The sequence below is a fragment of the Thamnophis sirtalis genome, unplaced genomic scaffold (genome assembly GCF_051295495.1).
Source record: "Thamnophis sirtalis isolate CommonGarterSnake01/CBP01778 unplaced genomic scaffold, rThaSir2_p1.2 scaffold_4, whole genome shotgun sequence".
Classification (NCBI taxonomy): Eukaryota; Metazoa; Chordata; class Lepidosauria; order Squamata; family Natricidae; genus Thamnophis; species Thamnophis sirtalis.
In genome coordinates this window covers 123168756-123185684 of record NW_028261384.1, presented here as the reverse complement: position 1 = coordinate 123185684, position 16929 = coordinate 123168756, and the positions used below count along the sequence as shown (strand labels likewise).

At 48.3% G+C, this 16929-nt stretch overlaps 1 protein-coding gene across 1 annotated transcript; it reads left to right on the top strand.

The window, feature by feature from the left end:
* The first annotated feature begins 365 nt into the window (after positions 1-365).
* Positions 366-15926, top strand: ZNF646 (zinc finger protein 646). Its single transcript, XM_014062088.2, has 2 exons — positions 366-1285; positions 8029-15926. Exon 2 carries the CDS (start codon positions 8155-8157, stop codon positions 13033-13035), a length of 4881 nt encoding a protein of 1626 aa, XP_013917563.2. The 5' UTR covers positions 366-1285; positions 8029-8154; the 3' UTR covers positions 13036-15926.
* The last annotated feature ends 1003 nt before the right edge of the window (positions 15927-16929 follow it).

Below are 16929 nucleotides of genomic sequence, written 5' to 3'. Positions count from 1 at the left end.
GCTAAGAACGCTTCATACTCGTTTTGGCACTTCCGTTCTAACGAAACGGTTCTACCCGCCAACCACTCCGCCCATCCCACTCACCCCGAGAAAGTTTTCCTCCTAGGCCTCCCGAAAGCATAACGGGAGATTTGTACATGCTTACCCGAAATACGCGTTTAAACTTATATAAATATATATGATATGATATTGGGGTGTGTAATGAGGAGTGGGGAGGATTGTTTTTGAAAAAGGACGCTGTGGCTACCATAGAGAAAAGGCGCCACCGGAAGTCTGTCCCCGTCCAATCAGGCAGGGGGAACGCTTTGAACGGGTGCACATTTCCTGTTTCCTAGCAACAAAAGGAAGTATTTGTTGTTGCCCTCTCCTGCGGGACTCCTAACAGTAAATCCCGGGGTTTGGAGGCCCGGAGGCGTTGCGGGGCCGCCCAGCCCGGTGTTGCGGGACCCCGTCAATAGGGAACGGCGGGTCTGCCGAGGGGCCCCTGAGAGGATTTGGCCTCGCTTTCCCCCTTCGTCCGTTTAGTTCCCCCTCCGCTCGATCCGTCCGTTGCTTGCCGAACGGGAGGCGAAGGGTTCCTCTTGCCGGGAAATGGAGGGCCCTCGTGGGGCCTCTCTTCTACCTCAGGGCGGGACCCGTCGCGGATTGTGAAACCCGCCCGTCCGCCTGGAGCCTCCCGAGGAAACGAGGGCCTGGGGACCCTTCGTGCTCCTGGATCCGAATCTCAGGGTTTTCGGACCCGCTCGCAGCTGCTGATCGCGGCATCCTCCCGACGCCTTAGGAAAGCCTGGAATTTACTTGCGGGCTGCTGCTGTTGCTGCCCAACTTGAACGGGGTGCTTCCCGCTGGGATGTCCTGAAATGCACTGGATCCTATGGTTGGAGGTCCAGCTCCTCTCACTCTCTTCTCTTCTCTCAGCACTCAGGGTCTCCTCCTCCTGTCTTCTTCTCCTTCAGCCTCTTCTTCAGCTGCTTCCTGGATAACCTCCTGCTCTGAAGATGGGGCTCTGAAGACTTGCCTGGATCCTGAAGGGATGTCGCTTTGAATGCCTTTGGCTTTTGGAGAAAGGTGGAGCAGCTTTAAAAGTCGGCCCCAGAAAAACCAGGGGGGAAGAACTAACTCGACACCACTCATCGCTCAACGCGTTTTGTGCCGTGTTTTAAATGTACATTAATATGTCTGGCTCTGAGCCGTATTCCCTGTTTTGGGAGGAAGGACGTTTGTGTCGGTGGCTCCTGATAAATGAATGTTGTGCTGAACTGGAAAATTCAGAATGATCTGACAGGTGAGGAAACATGTTTGTGTCCCTGCGTGCATGCGTTCACGTGTATTCAGTGCATAGTTTTTCTAGCCTAATGAACTCCCACTACCTGCAATTTTTGCATGGTGAGGTTCAGGGCTGAGGGTGTTACAGGCCCAATCATCTGGAGCTGGATCCAGAGTAATTTAAATAAAACCTTTGTGCACTATAGCTCTGTTTATTATAAACCCATGTTTTTTGTTGTTGTTATTGAGTGAGAAAAATTCAGCTTAAAGTACTTCTGTACTTCCTGGATCTCTCCTTGTGCCTTATGATTAGAATGAAATAATTGAGTAGGAGAGAAGACGTACATACAAGGAAATTTATGCTATTGAGCAGAATATGAATAAAAGAGTGACATCTGGTGAAATCATAGAGCCAAGGTGGCGCAGTGGTTAAATGCAGCACTGCAGGCTACTGCTAGATCAGCAGGTCAGCGGTTCAAATCTCACCGGCTCAGGGTTGACTCAGCCTTCCATCCTTCCGAGGTGGGTAAAATGAGGGCCCAGATTGTTAGGGGCAATATGCTGACTCTCTGTAAACCGCTTAGAGAGGCCTGAAAGGCCTATGAAGCGGTATATAAGTCTACTGCTATTGCTATACTCTGGGATCTGAGATGCTTAGTTTATTAGACCTACCTAAGGACCTTGTTTCTTAGAAGGAGATACAAAACTAGCATTTTGTTCTGTATCAGAAAATCCTACATTTCTGACCTGTAGTTAGTTTCCTGTCCCTTTCAAAACACAATTCCCAGTCTTTCTGTTCTTAGAGAATGGGAATTATTCCAATATGCTGTGTAAGGCATCCAATTGGAGAAGGGTACTTTTTGTTGAAGGGGACACAGTGACTCAGTGGCTAACGCGCTGAGATTGTCAATCAGAAAGGTCAGCGGAGTGAGCTCCCGTTACTTGCCCCAGCTTCTGCCAACCTAGCGGTTTGAAAGCATATAAAAATGCAAGTAGAAAAATAGGAACCACCTTTAGGTAACAGCGTTCCGTGCGCCTTCGGCATTTAGTCGTGCCAGCCACATGACCCTGGAGACGTCTTCAGGCAGCGCTGGCTCTTCAGCTTTGAAACAGAGATGAGCGCTGCCCCCTAGTGTCGGGAACGACTAGCACATATGTGCAAAGGGAACCTTTACCTTGATGTCGATGCAATAAAAATCAGTTTTTTCACACCCCACCCACAAGTTGAGGATTTCATAATTTGAGGTCACTTGATTGTATTGTGTCCACTCTTCTTACCTTGGTTTTAGGGCCCAGAAGCTGAAACTTGCTGATTAAGGTTTTAAAAAGCCAGTGAGGTTCATTTAGTACATTTGTTGTTGGAGCAGCTTTTATTTTAGGCGCTAGCTAACACCTACGTTTGTTTGTTATAAAACCTTTCCCATCTTATCAAATTACTCCCTGAAGGAAGAGAACAACACTCATGTAATAAGAACCCCCCCCCCCTGCAAAATAACCTGAGCAACAACCATTGCTATATTTTTGGGTCACTGCTTTCATAATATGATGGTGTGGTAAGAACCAAAGAGTGAATAATCAATATTCTTAATACCTGTCACAACCAGTCAAATATTTCCAGGAAGTCTACAACCGGGGCATAACAACATTTCCTCTGGTGTCCTGATGTGACCTCTTTCTAAGAAGTCGGTATTCCAGAGATCATTCTGTTTTTCATAAGTGGTAATGTTTGTAATGCTCCTTTTTCTGTTTTGATAATGGCTGGTTCCTGAGGGAAGACATTATAAAAGAGGGAGGTAGGAAAATTAGAGCACATACATGTATACATACGTACATGTAACAGTCTTCTTCACAGAGGTGCCATTCCGAGGGAAAATACAGCAGGTTCTCAACTTACAATAGTTTATTTAATGACCGAAGTTAACTACGGCACTGAAAAAAGTGACTTAGGACCATTTTTCACACGGCCGTTGCAGCATTTCTTGGTCATGGGATCAAAATTTGAATGCTTGGCAACTGGCTCATATTTATGACGATTTCAATGTCCCGGAGTCATGTGGTCACTCTTTGTGAACTTCTGGCAAGCAAAGTCAATAGGGAAGCCAAATTCACTTTACAGCCGGGTTACTAACTTAACAAATGCAGCGATTCACTTAGCAACTGCGGCAAGAAAAGTCGTAAAATGGGGCAACGTTCACTTCACTGTCTCGCCTAGCAATAGAACTTTTGCATCTTTTGTGGTCGTAAGTCGAGGACTACCTGTGGTACTTAATTCGTGACCAAGAGTCAAGAGTCTCACAGTCCCAACATATTGTGTAAACTGAACTACTATGGCTTGAAAACTGTGGATTGCGGTTTATTGTGGTGGGTGACAGTATTCACAGTAATCCTCATTAGCACGACTGGCCAAAGTAAACTCAGGCAGCCACTCCAACATCATTTCCAGGAGCCTGAGCTTTTCCCACTTACAGGGACCCAAAAATTGCTTGGAGGTTGAAGTTGACGGAAGAAGTTTGAAAACACCTTTGTGGACAAGCCAAACTTTATTAAAAGGCAAGAGCTTTCATGAGCTCCACTTGGAATAACAGATTAATAGAGTTGGAAAGGGGCCTTGGAGGTCATCTAGTCAAAGCGGGAGACCCTACACAATTTCTGACAGTTGGCAGTCCAATCACAAGTCCAACAAATTGTGTTCCATTGGTTGATTGTTCTCACTGTCAGAAAGTTTCTCCTTATTTCTAGGTTGAATCTCTTCTTGTTCATTTTCCATCCATTATTCCTGTCTGGCCTTCAGGGTGCCTTGGAAAACAGGTTGACCCTCTCCTTTTTTGACAACCGCTGAGATATTGGAACACTGCTATCATACCGTGTTTTATCCTCCAGTCCCCTAATCATCCTGGTTTTTCTCCTCTGCATTCTTTCTAGAGTCACAACATCTTTTTTATAGAGTGGTCACCAAAAATGGATGCAGTACTCAAGGCGTGGTCTTACTAGGGCTTTATGGAGTGGTATTAGGCCTCACTTGCTTTAGTTTCACTTGGAGTAGCTACACTTAGGTTTTGAACTGGGATGAGGAAGAGAGGAAAACTGGTTGATTATGTAGATGCAACTTAGTGATGATGGATTTCAAGTACCTTATCACTTAATGATTGTCCTGGTATAAAACCCCCATTTTTTGTGTGTAGAGATGGGCTGAAGCCATTTGCTTTATGTGAGTTCAGCAGTTCTTCCTTCAATTGCCAAAACAATCATTCAGAAAGTCTGCTGTAAGGCAGCGTTCCCCAATCTTTCCAGCTTAGTGGCCCGCGGGAGTGGTGGGGTGTGTGTTTATGTGCAAGTGGCTGGCATGTACACATGAGCGCGCACAGCTCTATTTTTGTGAGTGATGATTGCATGCAAATGGAGCTTCGCCTGCGGGTGCCTGCCACTCACACGGATGGAGCTTCATGTGTGCTCGCTGCTCGCAAAACTGGAGCTACATGCGCTTGTGTGCTCACCCACCATTTGCATGGACCGGTTTTGAATGAGCCGCAGCCAGGTAATGGGCCTCAGTCTGGAGGTTGGGTATTCCTGCTGTATGGTAGTGATCGTGATGCAGTTCACAAAAGCTTATGCATTTTAGTATTGTCCCATTGGGGACTAGTCCTCTAGACCAGTGTTTCTCAACCTTGGCAACTTGAAGATGTCCGGACTTCAACTCCCAGAATTCCCCAGCCAGCATTCGCTGGCTGGGGAATTCTGGGAGTTGAAGTCCAGACTTCTTCAAGTTGCCAAGGTTGAGAAACACTGCTCTAGACCAGGGGTGTCAACATTGATTTCAATGAGGGTTGCATCAGGGTTGTGTTTGACCTCAGTGGGGGGCGTGGCCAGGGGGGCATGGTCCGTTCTACATCCATTTTCGGCTGTGACAACCTCCTGCAGCCCTCTGCCACTGAAAACAGAACTCGGCCGGCCCGCGCGCAACCTTCCAATCTCTGTTTTCCCTGGCAGAGGCACCTTGGGCCAGTCCTTCACTCCTTCTGGGGTGGACCCTTGGGCCAGATCCAAGCACCCTGCGGGCCAGATCCAGCTTGTGGACCTTGAATTTGACACCCTCTGCTCCTGCTCTAGACTAAGTGGGCACTGTGTTTTTTCCTGTTGTCTTCCTGTTGCTTTTCCCTCTCTGGAGGGTGGGAGCATTTTAGTGTGTAACCTCATAAAAGCTTTGTCCTTCTAAAAAAAAGAAAAGAAAAAAAACCCAACAGGTAATCCTCTTCTTACAACCACAATTGAGCCCAGAATTTCTGTTGCTAAGTGAAATGAGTTCTGGCCCATTTTATGACTTTTCTTGTCACAGTTGGTAAGCGAATCACTGCCGTTGTTAAGTTAGTAACACAGTTGTTAAGTGAATCTGGCTTCCCCCGTTGACTCTGCTTATCAGAGTCAACTGGGATCATGTGACCCCAGGACACTGCAACCGTCATAAATATGAGTCAGTTGCCGAGTGACTGAATTATGATCACATGGCCATGGGGATGCTGGCAACGGCCAGAAGTGTGAAAAATGACCCTACGTCTCTCTTTTCAGTGCCATTGTAATTTCAAACAGTCCCTAAGCAAACTGTGTTGTAAGTCGAGGACAGCTGGTGTAATTCTTTCAGACACGAAGGTGGAAATCTCTGGGTTGGACATGAAGCCAGTGCAGTGACTTCCTCTCAGATCTAGAAATAAAAGTACCAAGAAAAACTCTCCTGAAAAGCAATTGTCAAGAAAACTTCAGGTGACTCGCCAGAAGTCAAGACTGACTTGAAGGCACAACTTCCTATTAATGAAGCGGGGGGGGGGGGGGAGGGAGAAGCAGATCTCTTCCTTTTAATGGTTCTTTTTGGTGAAGCTGCATCCTTACTTCTAAAAATATCTTTGAAACTGCAGGAAAGAGCACCCTGGTTGAATGTTTACGCACAAGCTTGCAGATGATACTAATGTGGTTTAGATCTTTCAGATGGTGCAAAAGAGACGACTAAAAGGATTCTTAAACAGTAGTGAAGTGGCAAAAATATATAAATAAGGAAAGAAATCAGAGGGGAAAAGTCTGTTTAAGAAACTGCCCCGAAGGAATCCTGAGCTAAATAAAAAGCTATCCATAATTAACATCATCTGCATTTTGGGCAGAGTTTTTCTTAATTAAGTGATGTAACGGATGGGCAGTATGTTGGCTGGCTCTGAATATTGGGGAGGGGGAGTGGGGGGGGCAGGAAATGACCCAGTGTAAGAAAGAATTTAAAAATATTAAATAAGTGGAACAACAAAAGGAGTTGGGGGGGGGGAATTCTACAATTACATCATCAAGCTCTAAAGCAGTGTTTTTCAACCGTGTGGATTTCAACTCCCAGAGTTCCACAACCAACTTTCTCACTCAGGAATTCTGGAAATTAAAGTCCACACATCTTAAAGTGGGCAAGATTGAGAAACACTGCTCTAGGAAGCCTTAATCTCTCTCTATCAATTAAATTATTACTAAATTAAGAGTGACAGAATGCTCACTAAATGAACTGTGGCATATAGTGATGGCCTATAGTGAAAGCAGTTTGATTCTTACCCAGTCCACCTGCTGCCAATTCCCCTTAGAAAATTAGGCATCCCTTACGGAAAAAGGCTTCCCATCTCTGTTAAATACTGTAAGATACTGATAAGATATCCAGGTTTTTTTCACTTCCTCTCTGATTACCAGTTTGTATGTTACCTATTACAGGTAGTCTTCGACTTAAACAGTTCATTTAGTGACCATTCAAAGTTATAATGCCACTGAAAAAGCAACTTATGACCTGTGGTGGGATTCCAAATCATTTCCTGCCAGTTCTGTGAGAGAGTGCTTCGCGACTGCTTGCAGCACTCAAGACCGCCCTCGGTGTCAGCGCTGCTGAGCTGAGCTGTTTTTTTAACGCAGCTGAGGCACAGCAGTCCTTTCTGCCGCTCAAATCAGCCGAGCTAAAAAAACAAGGGAACATAAGACGGAACGATGGGGGTGGGAGGCCGGGGCCAACCAGATGGGTGGTATTCTCCGAACTACCAAAAATTTCTGCTACTGGTTCGGCTGAACCAGTCCAAACCGGTTGAAATACTACCACTGATGATGACCATTTTTCACAATTATAATCATTGCACGTGATTTAAATTTCGATGCTTGACAACTGGTTCATATTTATGACAGTTGCAGTATGATGGGGTCATGTGATCCCCTTTTGTGACTTTCTGACATGCGAAGTCCATGCAGAAACCAGATTTACTTAACAACTATGTTACTGATTTTAGAATTGCAGTGATTCGCTTAATAAATGTGGCAAGAAAAGTGGTAAAATGGGGTGAAATTCACTTAACAAAAATTTTCACTTAGCAACATAAATTCTGAGCTCAATTGAGGTCATAAGTCGAGGATTACTTGTATACCATAGGTCGCCCATCCTTTTTGGGGGGTGTTTGACATGAAACATGAACTGAAATTCTGTACAGGAAATCGAAAACCAACTCAGTCTCGACTCTGCCCCAGTGTTTCTCAACCTTAGCAACTCTTTTAAGTTTTGTGGATTTCAGTTCCCAGCATTCCCTAGCCAATGTGCCGACTGGGGAGTTCTGGGAGTTGAACCCCACATGCCTTAAATCTGCCAAAGTTGAGAAACACTTTGCTCTATGCAAAGATGTGATTTGTGGCATTTAACTTATTTCTTGGTTCCAGCGATGCTCACTCCAGGGGATTCCTCCTCATTACTGCCCCTCTTTGTCTCTGCAGGTCTTGGAATGGTTGGGTGAGAAGAGGGGACCCGAAGCTCTGCAATGAGACCGAGGGGTGCTTCCAAATGCCCGTGGCTTCCTCTTTAAAGAGTGCCAGGATTAAGAAGGACTTTGGACGTGAGCAATGGCTGAAGGCGATGCTGCTCTGAGCAGTGAGCCGCCTGTGGGTCAAGAGGAGCGGCCGTACAAATGCAAGCAGTGCCCGCGGAGCTACCGCCACGCCGGCAGCCTGGTGAATCACCGCCGTACCCATGAGGTAGGCCTTTACCGCTGCTTGCTGTGCCACAAAGACTTCTCCAATCCCATGTCCCTGAAGAGCCACTTGCGCACTCATATGGAAGAGAAGCGTCACAAATGCCCGGACTGCGGCAGAAGCTTCCGAGTTTCATCCCAGCTTCCAAGCCACCACTGCCCAGCTCAGGCCATCCAGGAGCAGGAGGAAAAAGGCAGGAGGGATGGGAGTTACAGCTTCCAAAGGGGCCAGGGCACGTCTTCTCCAGATGTGGACTCCCATTCTGGGATGGAAGGCAGTAGCAGGAGCCTGTTGTCCAACCTGGAGAAGTACATTGCTGAGTCGGTGGTGCCAGCCAACTTTTCTCAGCAAGAGTTTCCAATGAAGAATGAACAGGAGAATCAGGATCTGCTCCCGGAGCATGACGGGGGTGGGGAGGAGCCTGGACTGCTGGCTGCCCTGGAGGACGAGCGCCGCTACAAATGCAACCAGTGTGACAAGGCTTACAAACATGCTGGCAGCTTGACCAATCACAAGCAGAGCCACACGCTGGGGATCTATCAGTGTGCCATGTGCTACAAGGAGTTCTCCAACCTCATGGCCCTCAGAAGCCACGCCCGTCTCCACTCGGAGTATCGGCCCTACAAGTGCCGCTTTTGCCACAAAGCCTTCCGGTTGCCCTCCGAACTGCTGAGCCACCAGAAAGCCCACAGCCAGGAAGAGAGCAAGTCCGCAGACCCGTCAGCTTGGGAGGATTCGGAGCACGATGTTTGGGAGGAGGACTCCATAGAAACATCAGCAAAGTTGGACATCTATCAGCCACCTCCCATGGGCACAGGATTCGGGGATAGGGTGCCCTGCAGCCTCAAAGATGCCTCCAAGACCGGTGGTGGAGAACGCTGTAATCCAGATGGAGAGCTGTGTGTCCGCTGTGGCGGGACCTTTGCCGACGAGGAGGAGTTGAAGGAACACAGTTGCCTTTACCCAAAGGAGGCAGATGAAGAAGAAGAGGATGAGGGCAGCAGCCCTTTCCAAGCAGCCCCCAGCTCCAATGAAGCTTGGGAAGCCCGTCTGAAGAGCGAGGAAGCCTTTCCCATGTCTGAAGAGCGGCCTTTCCGCTGCGGGGACTGTGGGAGGACATACCGCCATGCAGGGAGCCTCATTAACCACCGGAAGAGCCACCAGATTGGGGTGTACAGTTGTACCGTCTGTTCAAAACAGTTGTATAATTTGGCTGCCTTGAAGAACCACTTGCGGGTACACCTCAAGTCCAAGCTCAACTCCTCGACCCCAGAAGAGGCCTCCCAGCACCTGTCTGGGATCCTGGACGCACCAAAAGCGCAGGACTGCCCTGACGACTGCCCAACTCAGCCCTCGGATGCCTGGAAAGGACCAGCTGCCTGTCTCAAGGAAGAGGAAGAAAGGACTCTCGGGGAGGAAGAGCGACCCTACCGGTGTGAAGACTGCGGACGGAGTTATCGCCACCGAGGTAGTCTGGTGAACCATCGCCACACTCATCAGACGGGAATCTTCCAGTGCTCCATCTGCCCCAAACAATACTCCAACCTCATGGCACTCCGGAACCACGTCCGTGTCCATTTGCGGGCCGCCCGCATGCGGGGCAAAGAATTAGGGGACGGCTTAACCTCCGCTAATGGCAGAGAGAGTTTTGAGGAGGAGGCTGAATTCCAGCTTCATCAGCTGCACCATCTGCCCTGCACAGAGGACATTGAGGTGGCTGAGGAGCCTAAGCTTGGCGTCCTTCACTGTCAGGAAGCAGATCTCCTTCAGACTATTAAACAGGACGTAGAAGCCCTGGAGAATGGGGCAACGGTGGCTGAGGACATCCTCCCGGCCTCAGAGACGCCTCACATTTGTCACCAGTGCGGGTTGGCCTTTCCTACCTTGGCTGACCTGCAGACTCACGCCATGCAGCACAGCAGCGAAGGGGAACGTTTGGAAGGGGTGGCGGAAGGAACCGACCCACCTCTTCCCATCCAGCGTCTCTACGAGTGCGAACTGTGTGGCAAGTCATACCGGCACTCGGGAAGCCTCATCAATCATAAGCAGACGCACCAGACGGGCGACTTCAGCTGTTCGCTTTGCAGCAAACACTTCCAAAACGTGGCCTCCCTTAAAAGCCACTTGCGTGGCCATCAGAGACCCAGGAGAGGACTGTCCGAGACACTGGTGACTGCCAACGAGGAGACTGGCACTGAAGCTGGCGCTGCCATGCCTATGATTTTATCTTTGGCAGAGCAGCTAAGAGATAGTTGCAGTGTTCTGGAAAAAGATGCCACGGACAATAGCTGGCAGTCCCAATCACAAGCATCTTCCCCGTTGCCTGCCGATTCTGAAAGCCTCCCCTATCTCTGTGAGCAGTGTGGTCTGGGCTTCGACCAGGCCAAAACCTTGATTGACCACCGACAGACCCATCAAGCTGGCATCTTCCAATGTTCTGTCTGCCCTAAAGAGTATCCCACCCTCCTCGCTCTAAAACACCATTTCCACGGGCATGCCAAGGCCACAGCATCCAGCCAGGACAACCCCAAAGACCATGCTGAGGAACAACCGTTCCTCTGCAGCCTCTGCGGCATGATCTTCCCCAGCGAAGAGACCCTTCAGCATCACCACAGCCTCTTGCATGAGGAGGATGAAAGTCAGGGCGACAACCCGGATGTGCTGAAAACAGAAGCGGAAGAGCAGCTGGATGATGGAGGGGATCCAGAGGAGGACCAGCTCCTCTCGCACATCTGTGGTTACTGTGGACAGACATTTGACGATATGTCCAGCTTGGAAGAACACAGCAACGGGCATCTGGAAGAGAAAGCGGCGGCCTTGGCCGATACTTCCATCCAGCTCCGGCGAGCTCTGCGTATAGAGGATGACCCGCCCCCTCTACCCCCACCGTTGGTGGAAACACTTCCTCTTGCTGATGACCTGCTGGACAGCCGACCTTACGCTTGTGGTCAATGTGGCAAGACCTACCGCCATGGTGGCAGCTTAGTCAATCACAAAAAGATCCACCTGATTGGCGATTACCAGTGCAGCGTCTGTTGTCGGCAGTACCGTAACTTGTCTGCCTATAGGAATCACCTTCGAAACCACCCAAGATGCAAGTTGAACAGCAGCGTCCCCCAACTCCGACACCCGGTCCCGGCTGTGGAAAGGGGGCTGCCTTGCGTTTACGAGAGGCTGAAAGATGAGCCATGTGGGGCTTCCCAAAATGGAGAAGCTCCTCCAAGCAATTCTTTTCTTGCCCCTCCTGCAGGAAAAGTAAAAGTGGAACAAGGAGGAGAGTTGAGCTCAGGCCTGTTGGAGGGCAGAGAAGCTCAGGAATGTGATGTTCCTGGAGAGGGGAATGAGAAGGAGGAGGCCCACCAAGCAATAGAAGAAATGGAGACAATGAAGAAACAGGGGGAAGGAGCTGGAGAGGAGAAGGTCTCTCAGGCAGAAGAGGAAGACTCTCTCTCAGAACGCCCCTTCCAGTGTGGTGTTTGTGGACGCAGCTACAAGCACGCCGGCAGCCTCATCAACCACAAACAGACCCACAAGACAGGCCTCTTCCATTGCAGCATTTGCCAGAAGCAGTTCTACAACCTCATGGCCCTCAAAAACCACAACCGCACCCACTTTGAAACCAAACGCTACCGATGTACCGAGTGCCCCAAGGCATTCCGGCTCCAGAAGCAACTGGCCAGCCACCAGCACGTGCATTGGGACAGGAGGCCGGAGCCTGCTTTCCACTCGGTCCAACGGCCCCTTCGGGCCAAGCGGGCTGGCAAGGCAGAGACCTTCCCGCTCCTTCGGGCCCCTGCTAAGCAGCTTCCAAACCCCGAAGAGCGTCCATATAGATGCGGGCAATGTGGGCGCTCGTACCGCCACGCAGGCAGTTTGCTCAACCACCAGAAGAGCCACAAGGTCGGGCACTTCACCTGTGCCTTGTGCAGCAAGGCTTACCCCAACCTCATGTCCCTGAAGAACCACCAACGCATCCACTACGAGGTGAAACGTCACCAGTGTCCCGACTGCGGCAAAGCCTTCAAGTGGCAACGGCAGCTGCAGAGGCACCAGCGCCGGCCCCGTCCTTGCAGCAAGGTCATGGCAGGGCAAGAGCCTGAAAGAACTAAAGCGGATTGTGAAAGGGACCAGGGGAACAACCCCGGAGAGGCCCCCGCCGGGACTCTGCAGAGCCAGCCGCGGCCCAAACGCTTTCGCAACCACGCCTCCCAAAAGAACCCCAGTCGCGTGCGTGGAAAGAAACGTTTGGAGTGCTCGGATTGCGGCAAAGCTTACCGGGCCTCCAGGGATCTGATGCACCATCTAAGAAAGCATCAAGCCGAGGAAAGAGGGGACACTCCTAAAGGCAAGCTGCTGGATGATCAGCCTTACAAGTGTCATAGCTGTGAGCGGACATACCGCCATCCTGGTAGTCTGCTAAATCACAAGAAGGCCCACGCGACCGGACTCTACCACTGCCCCACTTGCCAGAGGGACTTCTACAACCTTCTGGCTCTCAAGAACCACCTTCACATCCACACGGACAAGAGGCGCCACCGATGCCTCCATTGTGGCAAGGCCTTCCGGACGGCCAAGCGGTTGACCGCCCACACCAAGGTCCACAGCAGGTCTAAGGAAGAAGAGGCCTTCTCCTGCCCCGTCTGCTCGAAGAGGTTCTTCCACCACCTCGCCTTCCAACAGCACCAGTTGTTGCACACCAAGGTTGATGGGCACCATGCCCTTGAGGGCAGCATTGCAGGGGAAGGGAACTGAGGGCTTGTTAGCACACGTGGGGATTGTGTGGCAGGGAGATCCAATTACAGGGAAACGGTCGAGGTTTGGGTGGGAAGCTGGCTTCATAGGAACAACAGTCCACGAATGGAGGGGGGGTAGGGAAAGATTAAACTTGGTCGTCGATGGGAGATACGCCGAGGAAAATTGGGTCCATGATTCCCCAGATTTTCTTTTTTTAGAACATAGATAGGAAAAAACAAGCTGGCAGCAGATAAAAGAGAGCAGACATGGCGGGATGGTGGTGGGTTTTCTCCTCTTAACGGAATGTTACATTGAGCACATAAAACAAGGCATTTCTGTGGCATCTCTTGGAAACACGTCCTATATTTTCTGTCTTGGATCCTCTTTGGAGAACTGACTTCGAACACGTGGGACTTTCAGAGGATTGTGCATCGATATTCTCCTATTTGCATTTTTTGAACTGTTTTCTATCCTTTTGGGACGTCAGACGAGTAGCTAACTCCATGTTTAAGCTGCATATAGTATTTAAATTGCTGGGTATTTTTAAATTAATGGCAAACGTACTGTCTTATAGGAAAAAACAAGAATACTGGGGGTGGGTCTCAGTGTCGTTCCTGAACAAAGACTTAAGGAAGAAGACAATAATCCTTGGTGTGGAGTAATCTTTTCTTTTTTTTTCAAAAAAAAAATTTCTACCTCCTTCACTAAAATACGTACACGTTTCCTTGGTATGCAAGGAAACATTAAAAAACAGTTCGAAAGGCGTAGGTTTTGATCGCTTTCAAAACGAATCCTGAAACGCTCACTAAAAGGTACTAGGGTTTATGTGGAAAGTTTTCTAAAGAAACTTGACTGAAAGTTTTAGGTTTATGTGGGTAAGCAAGCTCTCCTTGGCAAAACCTCTGCTGGCTGTGGTTTATCAGAATAGGTCTTGAGCAAAAAAAAAAAAAAATGGGGATTTTGTAAATGAGTAATTAAGAAACACCATTTACCTCCTGCAATTAATGAGACTTCTTAAAGGCCTATCTCTTGGGAGGAAGATTCCATTTTTCTACACCCCCCCCCTTGATCTCCCCCTTGCATCCTCCAGAATGGGTTGGTCCACCACCCCTACCACCATATTGACTTGAGAATGATGGGTGCTGCCATCAATTTTACCTGGAAGAAGCCAGCTCTGAGAAGGCTTCTTGGCTTTAGCTACCCTCACCATCTTTTGAACCAAGATCTTTCTGGTTGTCCATCTTTTTAGATGATACGAGGTGCCCAGCTGAAGCGGGGAAAGGGGCAGCGATGCACACAGATCACTTTAGGATCCGGACTCTCCCTTAGGGTGATTCCCATGGCCAGACTCGATCTCACGTTCTTCGTTTCTCTTTACGCCAAACTGGATTAGGTTCAGAGAAGCGCCTGGGGTGCTTTTTAATTTTGGAAGAAAACTTTCAAGGCGCTCGACTTTCTGAGCTCTGACGCATCCAGATGGGTTTTGGTCCTGCCGTTAATTTTGAGACAGCAGGGAAAGCACTTAATTTCTTCTTCGATTTCTCTTCAATTGCCACTTTGCCTTTAAGATGCCGGGCAGGATGGGGGGGGGGGGAGTGTTTCCCAACATAAATAATATTGTTAGTATAAGCCTAATAATTGGGATTCTGGCTGGTGTGGAAAGCTAATTAACCTTGTTCTTCATGGGATTTGCACAGGGTTTGGAACAGATGGTATCAGGCCACCTTTCTTCCCCTGATTTCTTTTTAGAAGAAAACCCTTCTGTTAATGGCGGCATTTACTCTCCCATCCAGCCTGGACCTAAATTCCCCCCCGAGGACGAGTCACTAAACCTAATCCTGCCCAATATGAAACAATTCCCCTTATTTCTCCCCATGTCTGTTCTCAACAGGCAAGGCTAACAATGCTAAGCAGCAAGCGAGGGTGGCTCAGGGTAATAGGCCTGGCAGTTGAACACTGGAAAGGCGAACAGAGCAGGAAAGGGAAGATTTCCTTGTTTCTGTTGTCATGAGAGAAATCTCCACTTGAGAGAACTATGGGAGGATTCTTGATTCCTTCATTCTATTCTGCCCAGAGTGCTTGGATCCCTTTAGGGTTGGATCTGGATGCAGATCAGATTGCAGAGAAGGGATTCTAACCCCTGAGGGACTTTTCTCTGCAGCTTGGAAAACAGAGAAGGGAAAACCACCTTAGATGGGCTTGTTTTTCAAACACCCCGAGGTGTTTTTTTGTTTTTTTTTTGTTTTTTAAGACCAGGCCAGAATGCAGATGACTTGAAACGAAGCATCCCCATGTGCTTTCCCTGTTCTGCAAGGCACAGCCAGAGATTACTGGAGATGTATCAAAGAGCTGTCACCCTCATAATCCCTAGAATTTGCAAATGGTTTATAGTCATCAGCTTTTAGACTACAGGGATGCGGTGGGTGGGATTATGAAAACATAAAAAAATAAAAAATAAACAAGAGGACTAGAAACTTGACCATCACCAGGCTATCTTCTGTTTTGGGGTTGGCACGGGTACCTGTTTCACTACTGCTCTGAGGCCAGCCCCCAATTTTGTTCTCATTCAGGTAGAATTTGGTTCAGTGAAAGAATAAATGTTTTTAAGTAGGTAAGAGCTCTTCATTTGTGATTAAAGTTTTATAGAATTTCTAACATAGGCGGGTAATATTTTTCATAGGGTGTGGGTGGGACACATGTTGGTTTATTTCGCCAGCTGAAATCTGGGGGTGTTTTTTTTTTTTCTTCTGCCTTCAATGTTTATCCTTAACGATGCCCAATAACTCCAGAATGTTGACGATCAAGTCCTGTTTATGCTGCTGTTTTGGATAACTGACATTTTAGCTCTGGTTCAGCAAAAAAAGAAAGAAACCTCACAAAAGGAAAATAAATTTTGAGTTTCGTACGTTTTCAAATGTTTCCCCTCCTCCTTTAGCACAGGCACGGAATACAATTCAAGACGTTGTTTGATGTCATTAGATTTGAAAGCTCCTGGACGGGTGTGGGGTGTGTATGTGTGTGCGCTTGTGTATGTGTGGTGGTGAAGAAAGCAGAATTGGAGGAGAAGACATTTTCAAACATTCATATTTTACTGTTCTGACATACTGTTCTCAAACCCATAGCTGCCACTCCCCTCATAAAGATGGTGAAACAACTGATACTCTGCTCCCCAGCCTTCCCAAATCAAGATCTTCTGGATGGGCTAGACTATAATCCCTATCATCCCCAGCCAGCATACTGTCTGGCAGGAACTGATACTCTAGTTCAGGTTACCAAGCAAATAATGGCTATTTTTCCCTGATTAGAGGAAGACGCCTCCTAACTTATGTTTAGCAGCCTGGGAATTTCTTTTGAAGGCTATCTGGTGCCCCCTGGTGCCCAGGCCTGAACTGTGAAACACTTCAATGGCAAATGAATTGTTTTTAAAATTTTAAAGTTAAGTTTTCTCTGCTGTTTTGAATATGGGGAGGGGGCAGTCAAATTATTTTCAGGCAAGCTAGCTGAGGTCTTCAGCAAAGCAGCAGACAATATCGGTTAGTTTGATCTCACGAGGCAGTAAAGTCTACCCTTGGGTGAATCCAAGGCCTACCCAAGCTGCTCATAGCCATTGTCTGGCATTAGACTTCTTTTTTGTCGTCTGCTGACTTGAGCCCACAGGAAGACAATTTCCAGTGGGGCTTTCCATTTTGGGCTCTTTCTTTTCCAACACTTGGGGCCCCATCTGAGTACGGTGGTGTTCGCGAAGCCTTGTGAAATCAATGGGATCCATTTCTAAGGGCTTCCTTGCAGCCTATGGCATTTGGTAACACTGTGACCGGACCAACCATTTTCTTACATCTTGAATATCAATTGTTTTGCAGTTGTTTAGAGATTTCTTTTATATAGACTAGATTGATAATGAAGAGATAGATG

Bases quoted from the DNA above. Each gene is read 5' to 3' on its own strand.
- ZNF646 (XM_014062088.2), top strand. From the start codon at position 8,155: ATGGCTGAAGGCGATGCTGCTCTGAGCAGTGAGCCGCCTGTGGGTCAA.